We start from the raw sequence: 26,321 nt of genomic DNA, 5'->3' as shown, positions 1-26,321 counted from the left end.
TGAGCCACAGTTCCGTTGCTGTATGTGCGAATTTGATAGAAGGATAATGCTGAGAATTTACTTAATATCAAACTTACTTACATAAGCTAAATTCTAAAATTATGTACAATAAATAAAAAACCCTTAAGTTAAGAAGCGTAATAGCTGAAGAATGAGGAACAACTGCGAGAAGAAAGGGAAAGAGATTAATACTACAACATAGTTCATTCATCGATGTTTCTTTATAAATTTAAACGGAACTTGTTCAGTGGTGTAGGTTGAATGTGATTGGCCTAATTGCTTTGAATATAAAGGGAACTACAAACAACGTTGCTGACAACGCGGTCGCATATTTTTAGTTAACGTATTGAAAATTGAAATTCCGCGCGATAACTTCCGATGCGAAAATAAAAACTGGTATAAATGTTAATAAAAATCGATTTATCATATCGAGTGTGTAATAGCAAATCCCTGAAGCAATAACGATTTGTTCCAAAGCTTGGACTATAAATCTATATTTTTCTCGGGCCTGAAGCTATAAATTTTGCACCGGAATACTATACCGGCGTATCCTTACAAAACAATAAATCTCCAATTCTGTGAACAGTACGTATTTACGTTACAGTGGACATGATGCTTTTATTTAATTACAGTCTATCTTCTTTTGTGGTGCTTTATTTCTGTTCAATTTTTTATGTATGAAAGTGAAATGTTTCGTCTTGATCTCTCATACTCGTAAATAGAAAATATCGTATCATATTTTAGCAATATTCGTTAAAACCTAAAGAAATCTTTGTCGAATCTTCTATTTCATTTGTATTTTCTGAAGTTTCGTTTGATCAGAAGATTATCCAAAAATCAAAAATATATTCATAAGTCTGTTACTGAAAATTTTATTGTAATAAATACCATATCGAGCACGCGGATTCGACCGCTTTAAAAAAATTCCCTTTGTACTTATGCGTACTTCTTTCTCACTATAAGTTTGCCGGTGATAGGTTCAGTAGTATTGACGTGAAATGAACACAAACAAACATACTAGGTTACATTTAAAACATCTTAGTATGAATTGTTAAATTACAATGATTTTTCGTCTCTCTTCAGGTGTCGTTTTTGATCAGAACACGGAGGAGATTCAAAACGCTTTCAAATTCGCCATGATGCAACACGCGAGCACAAACCGTTCCCGCCTGGATTTCCAGCTGTATGTGGACATCATCAATACAGCTGACGCCTTCAAGCTGTCCAGACTAAGTAAGTAGAAACAGAACTACATCTGATGTCATATTTTTGCAACCTTTTGCCGCCAATCCTCACTAATAATAAAGAGAAAAGATTTTTATTCTCTCTTATATTCGAATAAACTCAAGCACTGATTTTGATGAAATTTGGTACACAGATAGAATAGATTTTTAGGAATGATATAGGTTTTTAACTGGGAATACCCACGAGAGCGTAGCCCCGCACAAGACCTAGTGGAAAATAGTGATACTCGTTATATTATATATAATGACTATCTGTGCCCGCAACTCCGTTCGCGTGGAATAGTTATTTTGGGCATCAATGAAGCCCTCAAGGGTGAATACTTTTCCCCGTCTTTTTCACATATTTCATTATTTCTTCGCTCCTTATAGATGCAGCATGTTATATAGTCTAAAGCCTTCCTCAATAAATGGTCTATTCAACGCAAAAAGAATTTTTCAATTTGAACCAGTAGTTCCTGAGATTAGCGCGTTCAAACAAACAAACAAACAAACTCTTCAGCTTTATAATATTAGTATAGATATTGATTTATGTGCTACATTGTTATAAATGTTCTAACTATGTAGCACATAAATCTATATCTATATTATATACGTTTGTAAGGCACTATTATCGAAATATAAAACTTCTTATACAACCGAGTAGAATATGAAACAAATAAAGATAAGACTTTAAATCAAATAATACTGCTGTATTGAAATATCTTTGCACAAACTGGGCTGAGAAACTCGAATCTGCTGTTAGAATATTATCCTCGTTTGTCACCCTGGGGTCGTGTGAGGGGTTTTGACCCCTCCAGCAGCTCCAAGCGATATCAGACGCAATATTATGATGTACGCTTACTGCATACTTATAAAGTAATCAGTATATCAAGAGTATTGGTACAAACCAAATATACTGTTTGCGCACTACCTCAGCCTTGAGCGCCTACATTGTTTGTTGCGATACCAAATTGGAAATATTATTAGGAATAGTATATTAAATTTACTAGTTGTGGCAGCCGTGTGTAAGGAATATTGTTATCGTTAAAGGTTATGCTGAGATGTTGATTAAATGTTCAGTAAATTTTTTACTTATTGTTGTTTTACCAGTACCTTGGTGTTTATTAGTTTTTATTCAATTCAAATGGTAACATTCATATTGGTTTTAGTGTATTGTATTAGAAAGTCAAGTTTTGTCAAGCATCTAAGGATGTTCACTACTTATAGTAAGCCACGTCATCATCGTCCTGCCGCTAGGACCTATCCTTATCTCTGAACAGGAGATCATGGTACGTCTTTCCCTTCAACCCTGAATTAGTTTAGTCAAAAACGACTGCAATAAGAGCTCCACAGTCAGTAAAGGGAAACCATGTCCGCCTTAGTACCTCATAAGTTGTGTTTTTTTTTACATAATATGTATACGAGTAGTACATCCTCTGAAACACCTGAAATTCCACCACCGACGCCCTTTTGTATGAACCAGTGATATTACTGTAGAAGTGTATAACCAATGACGTACTAACATCATTGGTTATACACTTCTTACGTTATTTGACTAAAAACTAAAATAAAAACAATAACAGTCTCGGTTGATATTATTTTCTTAATATAATTGAATAATGTTACGATCATTACAAGGTTGTAGAAAACCTTTCAAACCGTTTAACTTAGTCATAAGGTTCCGTTCTTAGAACAAGTTTACACTAAACAAAATCGAAACTCAAAAATGTTCGTAAACGTGTTAAAGTAACACAAAAAAAAACTAACGTTTTTGTTTATATAAGTAAACAAATATATTTCTAACGCAAACACGTTCACGGTTACGCATACGGTTTCCAATTTAATTAGACAATTCTCGGAGTCCGTATTTTAACTTGATTGTAATCACTTCATTGGCTTCTAATTTTAATTTTTTCCTTAAATCAAGAAAAGGAAGGCAAAAGAGCACGTTCCCGCAAAGCCGAATTATTCGGAATTCCGAAAACATTTTGGGATAGACAAATTGTGTAACACTTCTAATTTATCACGACCTCTTGATTGGACGACCGCCTGATCATTTGTTAAGCAAAAAAGTATTTTATTATGTTGAATCAGTGTTTAATTTTGAACTGTAACTATGAAGACATATGACCACTTTCTACATATTTCTACATTCATCAATCTTTTCAATGCATGCTCCTCCGTTTAGAGTAAAATAAGGGATTTACCAATTAACTAAAAATCGTTGTTTCACGGTATCACAGCAACAGTAACAAAAGCAACTTTCATTTAGAGGTGTAAGGAAAATGTATAAATAGTAAAAAAAAATATAACTTGTCAATTCAAATCTAATAAAAATAATATTAGGTATGTACTCTGTATTTACTTTCACCCTCGACACTTACGTGAGATATCAATATGTTTAGAATGTAAAAGTTTTTTAATAGAATAAATTCTGTTACTATTGAACACCCTTTATCTCGTTTTTCCCTAATATTGTTAAAACCTGCTTGAAAGCAATTGCGTGTTCAATGGAATTTAGAACTAAGCGCTGATGCTCGTCTGAATGTAACAAAATGAATGAAATATATCTAATACTGTATATATTTATTTAAGAGATGAATAGGGATAAAATTTACATTTTCAAAATTATAGTCTGCTTGAGACCGAAAATAAACGTTACTAGGAAAACATAAGCATTATTTATATTATCTTTTATAAGTTTAAGATACTCTTAATAACTTACGTGGACTAATAAAAGCTATACAACAATAAAATAGCGTTGTTCACAACCCTATAAAGGAGAATCTTCAAAAATATCCGAGCAATGTTTAGAAGTAGCTCAGGGAGTTCAATTTCCTTTCCTATTCCGAAAACGTTTTCCGTCTAACTCTTTTGATCGCGTGATTAGTACCTGGCAGTACTAACCAACAAACCAAAGTAATCTTTAGGCGCTTTGGGATTAAAAATCGAGTTTCCAGGCCGGAATTTTTTTACGGAGTTTCGTTTAAAATTGCGACTGAAAGATAAAAAGCTTCGGCGTCGTGGTCCTTACAGCGAACTGTCATTGGGATCATTATTCCGCGCATTCGACAGAGAAGGCTTTATGCGCTTTGTATATTGGCGTCCCGCTTTTTCGTAAGAAGAATGATAGCAATGGCACTCCACAGAGTACCACCCCTGATCAAAACACGTCTGAGACTAATGACGACGCTACGAATTTTTATGGCAGTTTTCGTTCTTCAGGGACTACTATTTGTTCACAGATATCCGTTGAATTTTCACTTTTAAAGCAGCCATAAAAAGTCAGAATGCCCAAACTGTTGATACTAAAGTGATTTTATGAGTTATGCTGTTTTTACTTGGCAGGAACTTTACGTTAAGTCTTTTCTAAAATTTCTGAATAAATTATACCTAATTTTAAATCGTCACGCGTCCATGTTCAATATATATTTTCCAGGCTGGCTGAGTAAGAAAAAATACTGACCGAGATCACAGTACATTATGTTATACAATATAAACCAGTATGTTTTGTACTTCAGTCAGCATCATAAGAAACTTAAGATATTATATACTTTCATTGATCAAAAATGAACGGTATATAAGTTAAATCAAATCGCTATAATATTGACATCAATATAAATCCACGCCACAAACACTGTCGGCATAAAAAAAAGTAGTTACCCCAGGATTCAGCTTCGAGTAAAGGCGTATATCTGTTTGATGGCTTTGAACGCCGGTCGAGTGAAATCCAACTGAAGGCTAAATCGAACGGTAACAGCAGCCGCCAGGACTAAGTTGTCGAAGAGGTAATTTTGTAGGAAACGGATTTACAAATGTTAAAATGTTATTCGATTTTTGTTTAGCTTTGACGTTTGATTATTATTACTTTTTTATTTTGTGAGTAATAGAAGGTGTACAGCGTAAGCGGACATAGTACTTAATTCTTTTTTTTATATAAAAATTAATACATAATTAAGTCAAAGTTCAAACAGAAAAACTTGACCCGATTATTACATTACGGAATTACTTGTAAACACCAACCACCTACAAATGCTAAATATATAATAAAATTAACTTTTACTACCTATGAGTACGTCAATAGTTATAAGAGTTTTATAAATTGTAACCACATAAAATAAACATCAATTGAACTATGTATATGTACTTAAAATATGAGCTTTCAGATCATACTATTAATAATTTAAGGTAATTATCAAATATAAATTAACTTACTGAGCGATTAACCAAATATACAGCCCAAACCACAGGGCATATGCAGCTGAAATTTGTTAGATAGAATTTACAAATTTCATTGACAGACCCTAAACACATGTTAAATCAATAAATCATGCAATTAATAAAATAATATCAACTTAAAAAATTGTTCGCCAGTCACTTCACTCCTGTATTCAGAGATATACTTAACGAATACCTATTAAAAATTAATATTGATTAACCAGTCAATATAAAATGACGAGACTATTGTACTGGCCATAAAAGCAAAGCTATGCGGGAGTCGAATTTTCAATGGGAATTCCGATTCCTTTTATTCCATTCCTGGTTAAAAAGCTGACACGTTCGATGATACCAACAGGTGCTTTTCACATGAATCCATTTAACTGTACAGTAAGTAGTATGAATGACATAAATTGAGTTAACTTCACTTTCAATACTGATAACACTTTTGTTGCGCAAACGTCTTTGCAAACGTCGTTCTTTGATGTTTTGAACACTTTTTTTACTTTTCTTTGTCTTACTAATCTTTTTATAACGAGTCCACAATTTTCAACGGGTATTCCGTACATGCAGAAGTACATTGTACATCATGCCAGTAGAAGTAGACAGATTTTGTACATAATTTCATACGCGGCTAAAATAATGATGAGACTGAAAGTTAAGAATTTACCAAAATGTCAAACGAAAATTTTTGAAAAGCAGATTCTAGTATGAATATACCTATGAAACAAGATGACTTCTAAGTGTACATCTAGGCTAAATCTTCAGATACAATGGTACAGGAAATAGCTCGTAATGGAACCTCGTTTTGTACATAGATGTCTGAGAATGGCCGGAAGGCGTGCTCCTACGTTATAATGCCAAGGCATTTGAGCTCGCCTTTCACAATATCTGTACTAAATTTCAATCAGAATAAACACGTTAATGTTTATGTACTACCCTACGGTCATGTACCAATGAGTCTTTTCTGAGTTTAACTGTTAACCGATCGTCATACGTTGAGAAAAAACATCATTAGAAAATCCTGACGCATGTTCAGACAACTGGATGTGTAAAATATGAGTAAGGTTTCGTGCAATGGTCGCGGAAGTGAGACGGGAGTTGTGATGTGTAAAAACTTGCCTTACAAAAGATTTGACTCTCTGGAGAAGTAAGATCGCGCCAGTATAACCTAACAGCAGAGGGATGATGATGATGGACTACCTTAGTATTATTGCTTGGATTTTTCCTTCTTTAGAAGGTACACCCTTCTGAAGTACAGAGACAAGACTAAGATCAAGTACCTTGTGGAAAGGTCAGTTTATTATTGTAGTGCAGTGTTATTTGGGATCTTTTTATTAAGAAAACTTAGTTATTTATAGGATCGTATCTTTAAAAGTTCAACATTCAATTTCCTGAAAGAACCGGTTTTCCTCACCGTAAGAACATCAGCTATACAGAATTCAACTAATGAACGAAACTCAGAAAAGAGTAATTGACTCATGGCCGCAGCGGGATTCAACCTTGTACCTCTCGAGTAAGGAGTCGGATATCCTTACTATTCTGTCGCCGATATTAATTTTATAACAGTTTGCAATATATCATTAGCAGAGATAGATGAAATTTTGAAGAAAAATTAAAGAAGAATACTAATAGAGAGAAATTATGACATTTACGCTAGTCAGTAAAAGCTTAGCTAGTTTACGTTGTATACAAATTTAAACATTATATTTTTATTAGTCGTTTTACAAATTACCAAAAAAATGAGAATGGGTTGTTATGTTACCCACAACAGTACAACTCACATAAGTCAAAGTGTTTGATCTCTTTGCGGATATGACGGGATCGTATCGAGCTCGTATATTGTCCTTTGAGAGGCTATTGACACTGCCATTCAAATACGGCAAAATTCAACACATTTTTGAAATGAAAGTTGAGCATGAAACAAATCTACATAAATAATTTACGTAGGAGAGCGTTACATAAAATTTATAATCTGTTTAACTTGGCTAAAAAAATTGATGTAAATATGTAATTATAAAGGACACAAATTGACTTCCTGGCATACCAACTAACTAGGCAGATTCCATGCACTAAGAGGAAAGAAATTTAATATATTGTTTTATGCGGGCGTAACTAGTGAATATACTCGTACTAATAAAACAATACATTAGCGCAAAAGATTATAAAATACGCACAAGAAAAAGTTTCCATCGAACCCACCTGATTACATTAGAAACGCTTGAGAATCGTCGTTTACACATATTTTTTAGTTAGTACTACGGAATCATTTGCGTAAAATGTGTACAAACTGGTATGGAATAAGCATAATATTTTGTAATTTCGGCAACAGCAAGTCTGGCGGGTTGCCAGATTCAATTTAATCTTTGTATGCTGTGGTCACTTGGACCTGCGTCTTGCCAAGGGCCTCACGTAATTAAATTCTCCCAGTACTCCCGTGCACACCACTCGCATAAAACATATTTAACTGTCAATTTAATCTTTATTAGTTGCGCAAACAATAATAATGAGTAATGCTAGCACCACTTGAGGTGAGGCGAAACCTCATGAGAAAACCTAATTCTAAATCTCTTTACATTGTCCTTTTAACATTTCTTCTAATTACTTTCACTTCTGCATCGTAGTCAAAGGCAGGCTCGATCGAAGTCTGCATATGATCAGTCTCGGTTTAATAAGGAATGATCTTGTTCCAAGTTTTTTAGCCTTAATAACTGACTTTATTTTTTGCCTGGAATCTGCAGGTTGACACGTGACAATGGTCCTCTGCAATTGCCAGGAACCACCCGGCAAACATCCATGGGGAAGAGATTGAATTTCGTAATACTTAAAGATTTCCAAACACTGAAAACTTGAACTTTTTTACGGATTTCTTTCCCAGTTTAACAACTCCTTACAAGGTGCCACAAAACACCCCGGCCAAAGTTCGACAGTCATGTAGCGGTGCGCAGTTACACGTGACAAATACTAATTTGCCAAACTTGCTTGGCACAATCCCGGCAACGCGATAATTTGACAACTTCAAAGTATCATTTAGACACTCTTGTCACCGAGCAGATGTTACAAGGCAGTGGTAAATAAATCAGTGCCCGGCTAAAATCTTGAGTGAGTCGCTCGTTAAGGCCGCCCTCGCAACGGGTGAGAAACTTGCCCCTCCAGCCTAACTTCGCCTATTAGTTTGCACCGTAGAAGATATAATAAGCAGGTCGTTGCTTTCTCTTATTCGCTAACTTTATTAATATTTCTACACACAGTCGAGCATCTTGCAAATACTCGTATTTAACAAATGTGTCTAGCATTATGAAATTTCTTGACTTCAGCCTTTGTTATAGGACAAAATTGTAAGTTTCAGATAAATAAAACGTATAATTAAATAATTGTTTAGTTTACACAAAAAAAATGAGTGTAATAATTTTAAATGACCTTTAATTCAACAGTTTAAAAGTAAGAATTAATTATTATTTTGATATCCAAATAATACAATTCTAGGTAAGTCAAGTTAAATTATAATATGTTCAAATTCACTCTGATAGTTCAACATTTGCCGTAGACAATCACTAAAACCAATTTGTTAATTGAGATAATGCTACTAAAATAGTAATACACTACATCTTATCTCACTATTTGCTTCATTAGGAGTCCGTGTTTATCCGCTAACACGTACGTCATTATAATTAAAGCACGTTTGCGACTAGTGTAGTTCAATCGATGTTATAATTACCTACATAGACACATTTAGTTCGACACGGCGGCGAACTATTAGTTCTAACTTTTGCAGGTAAGTAACTTCTAGTAAGTACTCATTGATATACTCAACGCACAGTTTCACGTCCATTTAAGTGAGAGTTCAATTTTGCTATTATGCCTTAGCTGTCCACTTTAACAAGTTACGGCATTCTTAGTTTTGGAACCAAAGTCTCGCATGATATTCCGACACAGAACTATTGACACACATCATTGAATTTTCTTTTTTTAAATTCTGCTAATGTTAAATGGAGGTGTCAGTTTTTTGGTAAAAGCGTGGTCAGAGTTTGTTTTCTGTTATCATGATTAGATTAGACTGTGACGATGATTACTCTACGATGATGATGACTTCTATTTTAACAACAAGAACAAGATCGGAATATAGTTATTAGTTGCCTGAATGTGCCGGTTTGTGTTACTTACAACTTGTTATTTAATTTAAATGCATAAGCAACAATTATATGGATTCCGGGTGGTTTCCGGCACCACTACAAAAAAGAATAGGACCACTCCATGTCTTTCCCATGGATGTCGTAAAAGGCGACTAAGAGATAGTGTAAGCCTAACTTGGGATTCTTTTTTAGGCGATGGGCTAGCAACCTGTCACTAATTGAATCTCAATTCTATCATCAAGCCATATAGCTGAACGTGGCCATTCAGTCTTTTCAAGACTGTTGGCTCTATCTACCCCGCAAGGGATATAGACGTGACCATATGTGTGTATGTATGTATATGGATTCAACTAGAAATAAATTCCATAACTAACTGTGCCCGCAATTCCGTTTGCGCGCGGTTTGCAATAAGTTTTTCTTTCATGTAAAAGGTTTTTCGATGTAAAAAATCATTGCTCCATCAGTTTATAAAATAATAAATTTTAATTATTAGTAGCAGTTAGAATATAAACCTTGTACCTCTCGTACCTTGTAACAAATAACACTTTAATCACTTCACAACCGGCGAAATTTATCCAAGATCGTTATATCTGTTGTCGCATAATAGTCACATTGTCTTCACTTGATACGCCTCGCTACCAAAGGCTTCTACAACTAGGAGAATATTCCGCGTTCATTAGTAATGCAATACCTTTATGTGCATATTTAGCATCTTGTTCAGAACAGTTGAACAACACCGATAAAAATGTTTTACATACTTAGTTACCCGAGATAATAGTGTTCTCATGCTAATAGCTAAGTAGTTACGGAATTGTTCTGAAAAATAATTTTTAAACAATTAAAAAGATTGTCTGAACTACGAGTATAGCGAGCGATATTTTTTGTAGTTTAATCAAAAGCGAAAATTAAATAAAGATGACTACAGTTAACAATGGACCAATATAGAAAAACAAAGGATTATTTTAATCTGATATAGGGATCCGGTAGGGATCAAGGGATTAAAATAAGGAGAATGACAAATCAAGCATTGCATTTGAATAAAACAGTTTTTATTTTCTATTATCAAATACAAATTTTATGCAGTACTTAAGATATATTTCTACACTTTCAATGAAATACGTTTGAGTTCCGATCATGCAGTTAGGTTATTCTCCAAATAAACAATTTTAGCAGGTAGAACTGATGAGTTCCCTAACTTTGTTTGCAAACTCAAGAGATATGAAATACCAATAAATCATTCTGCACGATATTAAGCATCCGAAACTATTGCATGCTCATTGAACAGACTGTCCTGAATATGGTTGATCATTTTTGAAGTTTTAAACTCATTAACATTGTGTGTGTCACAGCCGTATAATTTGTTTAATATCGAATCTAAATCAAATAGATTTTAATTCTGTTTAATATAGGTATTTTCCAAAAGAAACACTAGTTTCTTATGTTAGGTCCTCGAATTGAAGTATTCTCAATTTAACATCCTTTACAAAACAAACGAACGTGAAGATGTCGTCAAAGTTTTTTGGCACAAGAAGATCTCGATACACACAATAATAACAAAGGCGAAGAAAAGCGTCAGTGAATCCCTGCGTATAGCCAATACCCAACAAAGGGACTTTGCCGGAGATTCTGAAAAACTCGAGCGCTCATCACGTTTTATCTGTAAAAAAGAGGACGGATCTCATTCGATATTCAACTAATAGTATAGGAAGGTATCTCCATTGCATAGTTATTGAGAGAGGCAGTTATTCGGGGTGCTGGTAGTATGGGCCTCCTGGAATGTTTACGGCATGCGTCCTGGCGATATAAAACCCGGGTCGGCTGAGGGACTCGTAAAGCGTATCCTTGGAGGAACAACATATTGTGTTAGATTGCACTTGGCGAGTTATGCATCGTGCTGTACTTGGTATTGGGTGTTGATTGCTGGATACAGCATTTATCTTGTAAACGGGAGATGTTTTGTGTACCTACATTGTGAAGTAGGTGAAATAATAATAAAATTCAAGATACATTAAGAGTATTTAATAACTAGATTTCGAATAAAAATGATATAAAATAGCGAATAATGAAAATATAAAAATAAAAAATGACGAACTTACATTATCTCCAGGAGAGATAAAAGGATAAGTCTGCCGATGTGCATTATTGTATTAATTTTAAATAAGGTACATATTTACAAATGAACAAACGAAATATTATATTTAGTTGCACCAAGCCATTTTTATTTTATCACGTATTAATGTCATCCATGGTTATAGGTGTTCGCTGATGAAATTCACTGCATAGATTATTCATTAGAAATTATATAGCAGGACTTAAAAAAGATATCTCGTTATTCTATCGTGTTTATTTGCGTTATTTATTTTTGCTAAAAAGAGGTTTAAAACACTAAATGAAGTTCCAGATAAGGATTCAGAAAGGCGTTGGATGCAGGCCGTGCTAAATACATAATTCATCAGAAAATGCACAAAAAACACGTAATGTGTAGAGAAGTGAAGCTTGTTGAATATTTATCTCTCAAGGAAACTAATCGTTAAGCAATAACGGACAAAGGAAAATTATGAACGAGTAACAGGAGGAAACTTATTGCAACATTACACAAATAATGTGCATAACTTACCAGAATCAGCCATTTCAGGATCAGAGGAATTGGTGAAATATCAAATTATGATATCAGCCGAATATAATTCTTACAAATATAAAGCCACAGGTGTGTACAGTCTTCCGCAGGTTAACTTTACCCCCATGGTTTTGGTTTGTATGAACAGTATAGCAGTGTATCATATTTGGCAGTGCAGACGACTGTACGTAAAATGATTCACTAATGTGTGAACTAAAGTGTGACAGTATTAATTTTTATCGGTAAACTTTTTAAATCTACTTACCTTAAAATTATATTAATTTGTTTAAATCATCAAATAACATTTTAAGTCTATATTTATGATCTTGTGCAATAGGAAACAAAGATGTTTGCAATGTATGTTATCCGTCACTATCATGTCGATTCCCAAAGGCAACAGCAGAAATATCCTATTTCCTACTCATAATAAACAACCTACTTGTAACTTACTACTAATATAAATGTGAGAGTTTATAAAGTTGGGTGGATGTCTGGATGTGTGTGTATGTATATATATCCTCCATTACGCAAGAACGTTTTTTTATAGATGTTTGCAGTAAAATAGCATTGGAATAACAAAATATGTTAAAAATTATATGTATTGAAGGCAGACAAACTCGCAAAGAACAGCTAGTAAGCAAATAAGGTGAAGTACACTGTTTACAAACATTGCCACCTGACTATACTTAAGTATAAGTAACTATATAGTGAGGGAATTTTATATCCCTCAAACAGTGGCTTACAACCGTCGGTGCGATTTTAATTAGAAGGTAGAAATAGAGAAAGGTCGAAGTTGAAGGTAAAAGGAATGTGAAAGGGATGATATGGGTTAAAAGAATAAAACAGTTGAAATTCCAAAGGATAGTGCTAAATGGAAAGGATTTGCATCGCTGAACCTAAGGTAAGCAAACCGGTCACGGATCTATTCATATCATTTTAATTGCTTTTTGTTGAATCAATAGTCGTGTGAATGATTGATGATGAATACTTTCTCTTCATTTTAATGTTATATGTTGTTTGACAAATGCAATACTGATAATAATTTTATGAGTGCAAGTAAGGTACTACTTTCTACTGTAATAGGTATCATTATTGGTATATTTGAGTTTTTGTGGCATGATCAATTGATGTTAATGTGAAGTAATTCACATAATGTTTAACTTATTATAAAAATGTTATGCGAAATTACGACTGTACTAAAAGCGTTAAGTCTTAATTTCCTTTCAAACATTTAACTGTGTCCTTTCCTCATCTATTGCCTTTAGATGTTCCGAATATATTTCCTTATCATTTCTCCATCTCTTCATGTACCCAATTGTGGAGGTCCAAGTGGTAGCTTAGCTTGGAAGACCCACCTTTCTGCATACTGGTGGAAGACGTGGCCCGCTACTTCCACCACAGATTAGCTATCGTATTTACTTCTTATTTTTCTTCCTGGCGTTAGTCCTGTTATTTCCTTACTACTTTGGAGAAGATCCCGGATTGGATATGGCACAGGATTTTATACTCATCTAAACTAACTAACCCTAATAGAAATAAGGTTATGCCATATCCAGTTGCCTTAAATGTGCCAATTTCATCACTATGTGTTCCTTTCCCGTAAAAGCATCGTATTTCTACATCTAGTATCTACAACGAGACTTCAAATTATACCATTAAAATTTATGGAACCCAATATGAGTTCTATTGTATAGTAGAAAGCCTCTAGTATTTAACATCTAAGGCAATGATGCGCAAAAGTACGAGTTTGAGAGAGGTATTTAGCCGGCTAGTAGAAACCGCACATTTGGCGGACGCAGTGAGGGTAATTTATACCGACTATCCGGCAAGAACGTGCGCTCTTCTACTATAAATTGTTAGTCATGTGATCGTAAACGTTTGATCAGCTATTTTGTACGTGCCCGCTATCGTTTGGTATCGTCCTTTCTTTAGTTGTTAGACTACTTACCCTAATATATCTACCTCTACAGACCGGTGATTCTGTGATTGACACTTGACAGTTTAAACTGCGATAGGTTCTATAAAAATTCAGTCTCGCAAATACTGAAAGGCCACATTCGAGTGATGTGAGTTGAGATTCAAATAGTGACGGACTATCCCAATCCCAAGTTGCCTATTATGACCGCACGAAGTGCCGGGAACCCCACGGTATTGATAGTCGTCATTACAATTTTTTTATTACCGTCGTTCGCCAACGAGTCTTTATCCATATCTAGATTGCCAGCGCGAATTGAAAAATTAGACTAATTAGAGTGAAAGTTACTTGAGTAATATATTAAGACTGTAATTTAAAACCGCAAATTTGGCGTTAGTGAGTTCGCAATTTATATCGGCCACTTAAATGTGCGCACCTGTACTGTAAATTGTGATGTCCTTACTCAATAGTCGAAGACTTAAGCTGAATGTTTTTAACCCATCTTCTTCTCAAATGTCCAAAATTGTGTTATGGTCCGAATTTATTAAAGCAGTAATTATATCTTCATAACACTTATTTCGTCAAAAATCAATTTTAGGTTATCTAATTGATATTCGACATTATATTTATTAATTTTCATCCTTTTTTTTTACACGTTTTCATAAATAAATTGGGACAGACTAAATTTAAAGGTTTACATATTGTATTGTATATAATAACCACAGAGTTATTTATAGCCTTACGAGTACAAATATATTGAACAACATCGTACACTCCAGTTAGGTATATATTGTGCATTTGGCTGAGCGCATGGCTCCATATACAAAGACCGTTAAGTTTAACTGATGTAGTCGTAGAAGCCATGCAATTATTAGGAATAGAAGCTTTACCCAAGCGCTGCGGAAATCCGTATGAAATAAAGTTGTAACGTACCTACAATAGACGATTGCCATAATTCCTATACCCATCAACGAAAAAAATATCAACAAAAATAATGTCAATACCAAATGATCATCAATTGGATATTATTATCTTGGTTTAACATACATACATACATAAAATCACGCCTCTTTCCTGAAGGGGTAGGCAGAGACTACCTCTTTCCACTTGCCACGATCTCTGCATACTTCCTTCGCTTCATCCACATTCGTAACTCTCTTCATGCAAACTCGGCGGTTTTGGGTACTTTAGACCTGACCCTTTACCAGGACGTCCTTAAATTGATCAAGATACGTTTAACGTAGGTACAAATTTTCTTCACCTCACCTCACCCCTCTAAGGAGGAGACCAGGGTGCGCCTTTGACCATGTTCCTCTGACTGCGTAGGTTAACTTATAACACGAAGCGCCTACCGTCTGACCTCCTCAACCTTTACAGAGGACCCTAAAATACGCACAGAAATACGGATAGGTAGAGAGTACATCTCTCCATTTGCTTCGATCTCTCTGATACTTCTCATCATCTATTTTGGTATACCTTGGCTCAACATTTCAAACTCAATAAAATTAATGTATGATTTAGTAAATAAGCTATTCAACTTGATTTGGCACACATATTACTTGTGTACAACGATTTTGAAAATAATTTATATACTGTACCTAAATCTTATTTTTCTAAGCTAAAGATGTTGTTTTTGTATTACATTATAATGATATTTGTAGCAAATCATATAAATGGCATATCTCTCTCCTTACACCGTTAATTTGACCATAGAAAACAATTGGAATCCATAATCTTCTCCGTAGGACACACATCAAGCCTGGACTAGCAATTCAATATTCATGCCCGTCTTAATTAATTACCTATAATTAAGATAGGCATGAATTCATTCGCTTTGGAATTTATGGTCCTTCAGAATTTAATTTTATTATTCAATCTGAATGAACATGACCAATAAATATCGTATCATTTTATCAAGAGCGTCGGCGGGAACCCAGATAAAGGTAACAGTGATAAAACGGGAATGGTTTTGTATTCTATCTAATCCTACTAATATTGAAATCCGAAAGTTTGTAAGGACGTGTGAATGTGTGTGTGTCTGTTACCATGACCGCAAAAACCACTGAACGTGTTTTCATGAAACTTGCAGTTATATAGCTTAGTTATTGAAATGTCTCGAGAAGTTAACATTTTTAAAGATTAAAACCGTACGAAGCAGGGCAAGGGAAGCTATGATTATAATTTAGGATGTTTACTTCATAGTTATGATAATAGGCAGACCCCACAAACTAAATAACGTACTCATAGTTTTTCATTATAATTTTGGGTTAATTTATTTGATTGGTACTCAAATATCAGGATCATATTGCACAAGCGGTATATTGAGTGGCAAATATACACCAATAATTATATTAATTACCATCCGTCCGTTCCGTCCGTTAGTCCGTTGGGTAAAAATTGTGGATCAGACGGACATCTCTTTATCCAAATATTATTGATATTATAAGAGGAGTGTTTATTACTCTTTACGCAAAACTTTTGATGATTTTTCGTAAAACTTTTTAACATGTAGCTTAGACATAGAAAATATTTGAAGGCGATTGCAGTCGCTGGTTTTTCATAAAAAACGTGATTGCGTGATCTTTGTCCGTATTTCACGTCAAAGCCACTGAACCGATTTCCATGAAATTTTGCAAACATGTAGTTAGTACCCGAAAGAACATAGGGCACTATTTATGTGGGCGGAGTCGTAGACAGAAGCTAGTTATTATGACAATACAGATAATTATAACTCCCTGAATGAATAGACCGATTCTTATTTTACTCCTAGTCCAATTTATCTTTGAAACATCATAGAACTCTGCTAGCAATGAATTGCTGATAGAGAAAGCCAATCGGAAATTTAGAAGAATTCAGAAGGCAAAATATACGAGTAGTTGGAACATTAGAAAATATAGAGATCATATATTTTGAAAGAAAAGTTTAAATAAATAAAGCAACTCAAAGTAGGTAAATCAACTTTAACAAGAGAATTTGAGTCGCTGAACAGTGAACGTAAGCTAATGTTCACGTAATAATATAACATACTTGTTACCTGTAGTAATTGCAGCTCATGTTGTCACGCCCGTCGCTAGATGTTGCTAATTAGACTAAGATGGCTGGCAGAGAAGGTAAATTATATGCGAGGGCGCATTCAATGCGTTTAACAGGAAACTTAAAACCGACTCCTGCAATATGCATAGGAATATGCTGTAGGTATTTTCAGGCATCTGCGCATAATATCAGCATATGTTTACCTTTATTTTAAGACGTGCGAAATTACGTAATTTCTTTTTGATCTTCATATGTATACAAGTCCAATAATATTTTTAGAGTTGTTTAAAATTATGAAGTGATATTTATTATAGTTTTGGTTACTCGTAACATCTATCTGGCTTAGATATTAAGCATCTACGAGATTATGCCCAGAAAGTAAATTATAATATTATGTCTAATAATAATATTTCTGGTTTAAGTTGATCGTCAATATTAATTGCCTGGCTAAAGAACGTTTCGCACTTGGCTGCTCTGCTCTCAAATGATTATTATCCCAGCCTAACATTTTTATAGAAACCGCAAGATTATATTTCAGCACAAAATTTCTACTGCACAAAATTGGACTTTGGCCAATTTTATTGAAAGATTTGGCTCACAAATCGACATAACGTTAATCAGCGTTATACTCACATCTCTAAAATTGACGTTGTAACCGAAATTAAAACAATGGCTAGTTAATCATGATATCGATTCGTTCAGAGTAATGTTTTGACTTTTACAAATAATATTTCAGCACCAATATGACCACGTTAAAATCCTGTATATCCCGTCATATTGTTAATAATCAATGTAAGCTTTGAAATTGCAATTCAAAACTTACTTTTTGTCGACTCCAACCCTTGACTACTTCAAACGTATGTAGTTCAAAATGGTTATTAAGATGGTGACTCACCTCTTTCCACTTATCGTAAGCACTCGATTTTTAAACTTGATTCGTTTCAACTCTTATCACCACACAGTGCATTAACTTATCAACAATATTCAAACTGAAACATAAACTTATATCAAGCTTCAAATAAAGTGTGTTTTGCAAATGGAACTAGCGCATGAATCTGTCACAAACTACGGAAGTGACTTATAATACAACGATATGACATCCGCCTCAAATAGGGAAAATCATACAATACCTCAGGAATAAGTTCATGTCAACTTGTGTGACGTGTTTGATGGAAAAATATATTTACGCGGAACTTTTGGCGTATTTTGATTCGCCATATTCAGATCTGCTCCATTTCGCCCATGTCTTACAACATTCTCGATGAAGTGACTACGGAATCAGATGACTTCTGAATCAGTACTGACAGCGAATACCAGATAAATTATAAACTACTTATATCATATTGTGAAAAATGTAGATCATCTGACCGATATCGAGAATTCAATCCAATCTTTAAGTAAAGTGATATTGGCATTGCACAATGCACAGCATAGCAGATCTGGAGGCTACAAAAGCAGCAACAATAAAATGCATCGAAAAATTCCCATTCGTATTCCTAGTCCACTGATATTAAGTAGAAAGCCGACTCACTTAGCTAACATTTTCTGGAGCTGTAATTGCTGCTGTCAGAAATACTCTTCAAGTTACAATCCATACTAATATTGTAAACTAGCTGTTGCCCGCGACTTCCTCCGCGTAAATTTCTAGTTGAATCTTGATCATACAGTCAGATACAGACAGACAAAAAATGTTAAAAAGAATTCTCTATCCGTTTGTCAAAATACTAAATGTACGACAATTTTTACCATTTAATAATATGTAATATTTTGATCTTCAGTTTTTTTTTAATAAAATACTCAAACAACACAAAAATAATATTTTTAATAAAAAAATATCTTGTTTATGTTAGGGCTCGAACTTGGACCAAATTGAGATTCAAATAGAGATAGGTTGCTCGCCCATTGCATAAAAAATATTCCCAAGTTTTTAAGTCCATCCCTTAGTCGCCATTTACGACGTCCATGGGAAAGAGATGGAGTGATCCTATTCTTTTTTGTATTGGTGCCGGGTACCACACGGTACTAAAGTAGACTAACAAACCAGAAATCTTTTTACGTGAGAATTACGCATGTTATGAATGAATCTGTGTATTTGTTTATTCATATTTCACGTTAAAACTATTGAACCGCCATGATTTTTTCCATACATATAATGTTGAAGTTCCTGTTTTAAGTACATAAAGTGTAAATAAATAAATAAGTAAGTAAAAAGAAGGACGCGGAGGTACTTTAAACGCGGGCGAAGCCGCAAGTGAACTTTCACGTAAGAAATAAATGAATAAATATATATATATAAATAAGGTCAATACACAGACTGAGCTGTTGCTAAAGAATTCGATTTACAAATACTACCTACAACAAACATGACAAACAAACAAACATATACAGAGTATTTTCCACATGACTCGGCTAGGTATCATCTCGGTATCATGACTCACAGGCAACACAGGCCGACCGAGATAAGTCAGTCAGCAATTCAGTCAGATTGTAATAATTTTCACTTGATTTGCAGTCTATGTAGCAGCCAGTACAATTAAATTCTCACAAGCGTACGTTGAACATCCAATAGCAGTCTAATAAATCTTTCAAGAGCGTCTTCGAGTCTGCTTGCACTACATTTACTAACTGCCTGACTGAACTACGAGCATTTGTTTTACTTCTAATGTATGTGAAATCTATAAACCTGTATTTATAGTTAATCATCTAGTAAAATTTAAGGTTTGTTTCTTTTTTAATGTATGTGAAATTCATCATTCATGAATCAGAAACTTATTAACTATCATTACATTTTATGACTTTATGCGATAGGGAAGCCTACATTAATACAATAACATATACCTACAATACTTGTAAATTAATCCAGAGTATAAAACTTAGTCTCCTTTTTCTTGTCTCTGTCACTCCACAAGAAAAGCGGAGGAACTCCTCTAGTAGGTATATTTCATTGGTTTAGTTTCAAAAAAATCGGATGAAGCTGCGGGCGTACTCTATAACAGACAGAACTCAAAAAAAAATATTATTGCCAACACACAATATTCATAAACTTGAAAGTCATCAAATATTCATTATTTACGCAGAAAACGCCATATTATTATAGTTTATGCAGTATTTCCACACCATGTCTGAACTGAACTCGGTGAATGCATTAAAAATTAAAAGGAACTTTTAAACAAATTCCGGTCTATGATGAAAATAGTTTTATGAAATGGCTTTCTAACTGCCAGATCGGTCTGGTGAAGTATTTCTTAACAAACAAAGAATTTACATACGTATATAATTATTATCACGCCTATATCCCTTACTAGGTAGACAGAGCCAACATTCTAGAAAAGACTGAAAGACCACATTCAGCTGTATGACTTATTCATAGAATTAAGATTCTTGACATTGAGAGTGACATGGATGTCGTAAAAGACGACTAAGGAAAATGTGAATAATATTGGAATTCTTCTTGTAGGCGATGGGCTAGCAACCTGTCACTATTTGAATCGCAGCCATACACCTGTGCGTTTTAGTCCTTTCAAGAATTTTGGCTATGTCTACTCCGCAAGGGATATAGACCTGACTATATATACGTATTATATAACTAAGTAGTAGCACTAGCAAAGCACAAGCAAAAATCCATAGTTGCTATGCTACTTAGCTGTAAATAAATGTTTATGAAACGGACTCATCTTGCAACAAACAGCACAAATGTTAGATGAAAATATTGCGTAGAATAATTACCATGATATAGTAGAATAATAGACCATGCAGTAAGATAAATAAAGCCGGCTTGCCATTTCCAGTTAGCCGTCATTTATTAATAGAGTTCGTTTCCTCCAAATTTACTCTGATGTGAAAGGATTTTTAGAAATTCCAGTGAAAACTGAACGAGGAACGGGAGATAACGGGATGTTTCGTTTTACGTGGGCAGAGCCGCGGGCGTTCCCTAGTGACAAGGTAATGAGCTAACAAAAACGTTAATATTATTTCTGAAGAATATTTGAAAACATGAAGTAAAGAAAAAGAGAAAAGAAATAGATGTAGTTAATAGCACTTTAGAGTCGACAAGTAGACGTTCCAATATTTGCTAAAAACTCAGGATACATGAAAGGTGTTTAAAAAGTTATAGTTAAATTGTAGGCACGCACAAGGATGTCCAACAAAAGAATTATATAATTAATAATTATATACTTAATTTTATAAAAAATATAAAATTACGGCTGACGTCTATCAAGGAAAAGATTTCCGCGCACATAACAATACACAGGAAAATCCTTTAGGCTTCTATTGGAAAACTGCTTGTACATACGTCGTACGTATGTACCTACGTATTTGATACTTCTAAATCAATGTCGTATATATTTAGAAGCAGATATGTAAGAGAGAGACAGTGAAATGGGTATATAAGTGCCGAAAAGACAAGTTTAAAAAAATTGGAAATATAAAATACTTAATATAATATGTAAAGGTTTTAATTTTAGATATATTGCATTAATTTTCCAAGGATTTTGCAAATTAAAAAGTGACAACACTATCAGGTTTCTTCAAGCAAATGGAAAACGGTACGTGTGAGTGTTGCTTTTAAACCTGCTTTTATTCATATTAATAAAAATATAACAATTTTTTTTTAAATAAAGAAACCGAATTTATTGGTTTCTGACCAAACTTACAAAAGCTTTTAAAAAAATGTGTTGCGGACCGTACAGGTCAGTTATATACATACAATATTGCTTTAAATGGTTTAATGACCAGACTCAACTATCGCCTGATCATCTACAAAAGAATGTGCGCATCTAATAAAACATGTTGTATATCAGGATAATTATTCTCCAAAGAGAAAATTTTAAAAAGATAATCATACATTACGACTGAAAAATGATTAAATATATATCATACAAAAACTAATTTATTTACCCAATATAACATACATAACCAAAAAGACAGGGCGAACTCTCAAGACTCGAAAGATCCGTTTGACTGGCTTATAAAATATCCTAGCTTAAATTTCGCCGAGAAAATCTAGCAATGGTCACATTGATAAAAATTATTCTGAACATGGAAAATCTGATCGGGCAGTGTGAAAGAGCCATGTTACCGCGGAGAGCCTTGGTAATCCTTGCCTGCACTTTTGCCGTTCGTGTAATCTAAAATCGATGAAATGCTCTCTCAGAGGTGGTTACGTGGATCCATTTTTAGGGTTCAGTATTTTAAAATTAACTGACCTTAGTCTATGCCCGCATGAACGATAACTGCGTTAAACGATAAAACGTAGTGTTTAGTCCATTCCCGTGGGATAATACATATAATTTCGGATAAACATGCCTTTGTGGACACATCTATACTGCCCAAACAATATACATGCTAAGGTTCAGATCCCTACACTTAGAAATTTTTGCTGTAAATTATGCCTATCAGGCTGTCATTCTCATTATTTGAATTGATAATTATTGATGACCTTTAATCATTTCCATGTTATATCTGTTTCATCTTTTCATTTGGTAAAGGTGACATATTGTTTTATTTTATATTACATAGCTCGAGAACCTTATCATAATATTTCCGGAATTAAAAATCTATGCGTGTCCTTCTTAGTGCTTTAATGTATGTCCAATATTTAATTATTTTTAGGAGGAATTATTTTTCAGTCTTCTCAAGACTATTGGTTCTGTCTACCCCGCAAGGAATACAGACGCGACTGTATGTAAGTTATTTATTCACTTATTCTATTTTGAGATGTCTTGCAAATAAAATACGGAACTCTAGGGAAACACTCTCTGCCGCTGGCTCCGTTTTACGCAGTTAAAACACAAAAATAACACAACACTGCCACCACTTTGGAAAAGTTTTTATAGTTTTTAGTCAATTAAGCTGATATAACCTGTCGCCCCTCTAAAGGTTTGAACTAACAGATGCAAAGTTATGTATAGAGGACTTTGCTCTGAGTACCGACATCAACAAATTTGTTATGTTTGTGCTTTTATGAATAAAACTTTGAATCATAAAAGCACCAATTGGACCGCGAAAAAGAACTTAAGATATTGAAGCCCAAGGTTTAAAATATAAAAAGCTGGCTTGATGTATGCTTGAAAATTCTTTACAAAGAAAGGTACTGAAACAGCAAAAAGTTAATATTACAAACAACAATAAATGGCAAAATGTCATAGTTGCGTCTGCTTTGACTTGGAATTGTCAGGTTCTTATAACCGTAGCTAGTTATTTCTAACTTGTTTATAATGAGAAAAGTTTGTAAAGAAAAATGCTAAGCGTATCCGTATCTGAAAAAAATAAAAGTGAGATTTCTTTTCAGCGGGGCTGAAAATAGGTGCCTACCCAGAATTTACTTTTCCATTTATGCACCCCAGTAGCAGATCGTATTTTTAACCTCTTCATAATTAAGACTCTTTTATTATTTATGAAACCATTCAGGTTTTTTAATTTTTAAGAGTGTTATGAATTATTGAAAAAACATTGAATGCGAGTTCTTATTCTATTATTTTTTTCGCTTTTGCATGTTGTTTTATTTCAACGATAAGTGTTTTAAACCATTCCAGCTACCTAAGTATTCAACTTAAGGTGATTAACCAAAGCTTTTTGATAGATTTTGTTTGTTGATTTAATTTAGTTACAAAAAATTTGCAGATTTTTAATTTAATAAATACATACCCCACATCCCTTACGAGGAAGACCGATCCGACATTCGCGAAAAGACTTCGGCTAGCAAGATCTAATAGTGACATGAATTTAATGAATTTTTAATTCATTCGTACAAAAAAGTTAAACATCAATGTTTGTATGTTTAAAATAAAAATATGCTTTTAAATCTACCAGGCGCAAAAGAAACTGTACTGCATCTAGAGGCAGACTGTCCTTCTAAGTGTGAAACTAAAAAAAAGAATTTCAAGGCCCGACGGATACCAATATCCGTAAAGAAAATGGCTTGAACTTGGGTGCTTCATTAACATTCCTCTCCAGATGGCTAACAAAAGAAAACTGCTATGAACTTTTGCAACGCTCATAAGCACTCACAATTTTAAGTAAACATTCTGGTCTTATGAAGCGGCTGTAATGTTATAGCATTTGACCGGTGACTAAGCGAAAAAAACCTTCACTTCACTTACATACTCGTACATAAAATCATGCCTGTTTCGTGTAGGGATCGGCAGAGGCTATCTGCCACGAACGCTTCAAGCTTTCGTGCTGTCAAGGTCTCCTTTTTAAGGTATTATTAACCTGAAATTTCAATAAAAGTTCCCCAATGTATCCCATTACTTGAACCAAGATCAAAATCATAATTTATTTACATTACTGAGTGACTAACTGACAGATAATATACAATTGAACAGCACATTTAAATCTTCTGGGCAAATGAAATAGAAACTTGACATTCCTGGAAAGTGTACGGAACACTAATAGAGAATATTCTGAAATTTTCACGGAAACGAGTTATATATGGAAATTATAGTATCACGCTTACGTAGCTGCGACCAAAATGTTATAGTTGTGATAAATAGGTGTTTCACTACATACACGTGATTGACACTTTTTAATATTCAATACAATAAGAAACAAGTGAACTTTGTAGTCTCCAGACAACCAAACAAAGAAAACTGCTATAAAGTTTTGCTACACTCATAAGCACTAACAGTTTAGAGCAAGCATTCTGAACCTGTGATACCGTGGCACGTGACCAGCATCTCCCCCTCCTTCCCCCTCTCCCCGTGGACCAGCGTATTTTCTTTTTTAGGGATATCAAACACACTTAGAAAAACCCTTATAAGTGAGGCTATTGCAATATGTCACAAGAAAAATGTAAAGCTGGTTTATTGTTCATTTATAAAGGTGATGACAAATACTTGAAGGATATTTATGATACATTTTTAAATGCTATGGTGGAGTCGCAATCACCAAATAATAAAAAAATATGAAGAGGATGAAATTTTTTTTTCTTTTTTAATTTTCAATGAATAATCATCACATTTTTAATCTTCTTACTAGACATTTTTTTCCCAGTAGAAATTTGTCAAAAGCCTTATATCGATGTAGTTATTCTACTTAAAATTTGAGGAAGTAACCCAAATAGCAACATAAATAAATAAAGTTTACCAAAAAATATCAGAACGTACTCTATCCAGAACTAACAAACACTTCAAGTTTGAAACTTGAAAAATTGTTATAATATAAATATTATGTTACACCGAAATCTTTGTTAAAAATAAACTTAGGTATCTAAAATAAAAACTTAAGCAAAACTGAAAAATATAAAAATTTGCATTAAACTATCTTGTTAATATTTAATACAGGTATACTAAAATCAATTTATATGTACCTAAATTCAAAGACAAATATTCTCACATTTAGTTCTCCTCTCCTCGTAAGTAAGCTCGCTACCCTGTTATTATTTTATCACCAACCGCATCCATATTTCAACAGGAACACCCTACAATATCTGGAAGCCCTGGGTTCGCTAATGCGTGCGTGGAAGGAAAGCCGATTGGTCCCACCATCCAATATTCCCAACGGAACTGACACCGCAATTGAATTAGTTATTTTACGCATTGGTTTTGTATTCTTCAATACACAATAATTTAGGATAACAGATATGCACATATTACGACTTTAGAGGTTATGGAGTAGAAAGGGTAGCAATACACACCAAAGAAGTGTTAAAGAGGTCTGAAAAGTGCCAAGTGGAAATCTATAGTCTCTGCCTATCCCAATGGGAACCAGGGGTGATGGTATGTATGTATTTAAGAAGTGTTATGTGTAACCTTTTTGACTTGTATAACTTTTGCTATCATCGCAGGAAGAGAATAACTGTCACACGCTATTTATTCTTCAAAAAGTTTCTGGAAGAAAGAAAGAAAAATTGTTGTTACCTTTTTCAACAACATTTGTATGTCACTTACGCAATCCACACCATCTTTTTCTCATAGTGCTATCAACTAGAACAACCTTGACGAAAACCACAGACTGCAGAATCTGCGTTACCTACCGCTTTGGAAACGGCAGTAGTTTAATTAAAAGTTATTTTAACGTCAATAAGCGAGAGACAAGTTCTGCTTAGTTCAAAGTATTATATACGAAGACTGTTGCTTTGTATGTAATATGTTAGTAAACTGAATAAGATTGTACAGAAAGAAATAAATTCTGAATATTTAATGTGATATTCAATGTTTATTTAAAAATAAAGTAACTAT

At 33.9% G+C, this 26,321-nt stretch overlaps 1 protein-coding gene across 1 annotated transcript in view; it reads left to right on the top strand.

Moving 5' to 3' along the window:
- Positions 1-1,061: 1,061 nt before the first annotated feature.
- LOC106133838 (glutamate receptor 1-like) overlaps positions 1,062-26,321 on the top strand; it is a 72,533-nt gene continuing 47,273 nt past the window's right edge. The window contains exon 1 of the mRNA XM_060953808.1: positions 1,062-1,233. Coding sequence (XP_060809791.1) covers positions 1,062-1,233 — 172 coding nt within the window. The remainder of the gene's footprint in view (positions 1,234-26,321) is intronic.

The sequence above is a fragment of the Amyelois transitella genome, chromosome Z, assembly GCF_032362555.1.
Source record: "Amyelois transitella isolate CPQ chromosome Z, ilAmyTran1.1, whole genome shotgun sequence".
NCBI lineage: Eukaryota > Metazoa > Arthropoda > Insecta > Lepidoptera > Pyralidae > Amyelois > Amyelois transitella.
The sequence above is the reverse complement of the archived record's forward strand: the minus strand, read 5'-3'. Positions and strand labels throughout refer to the sequence as shown.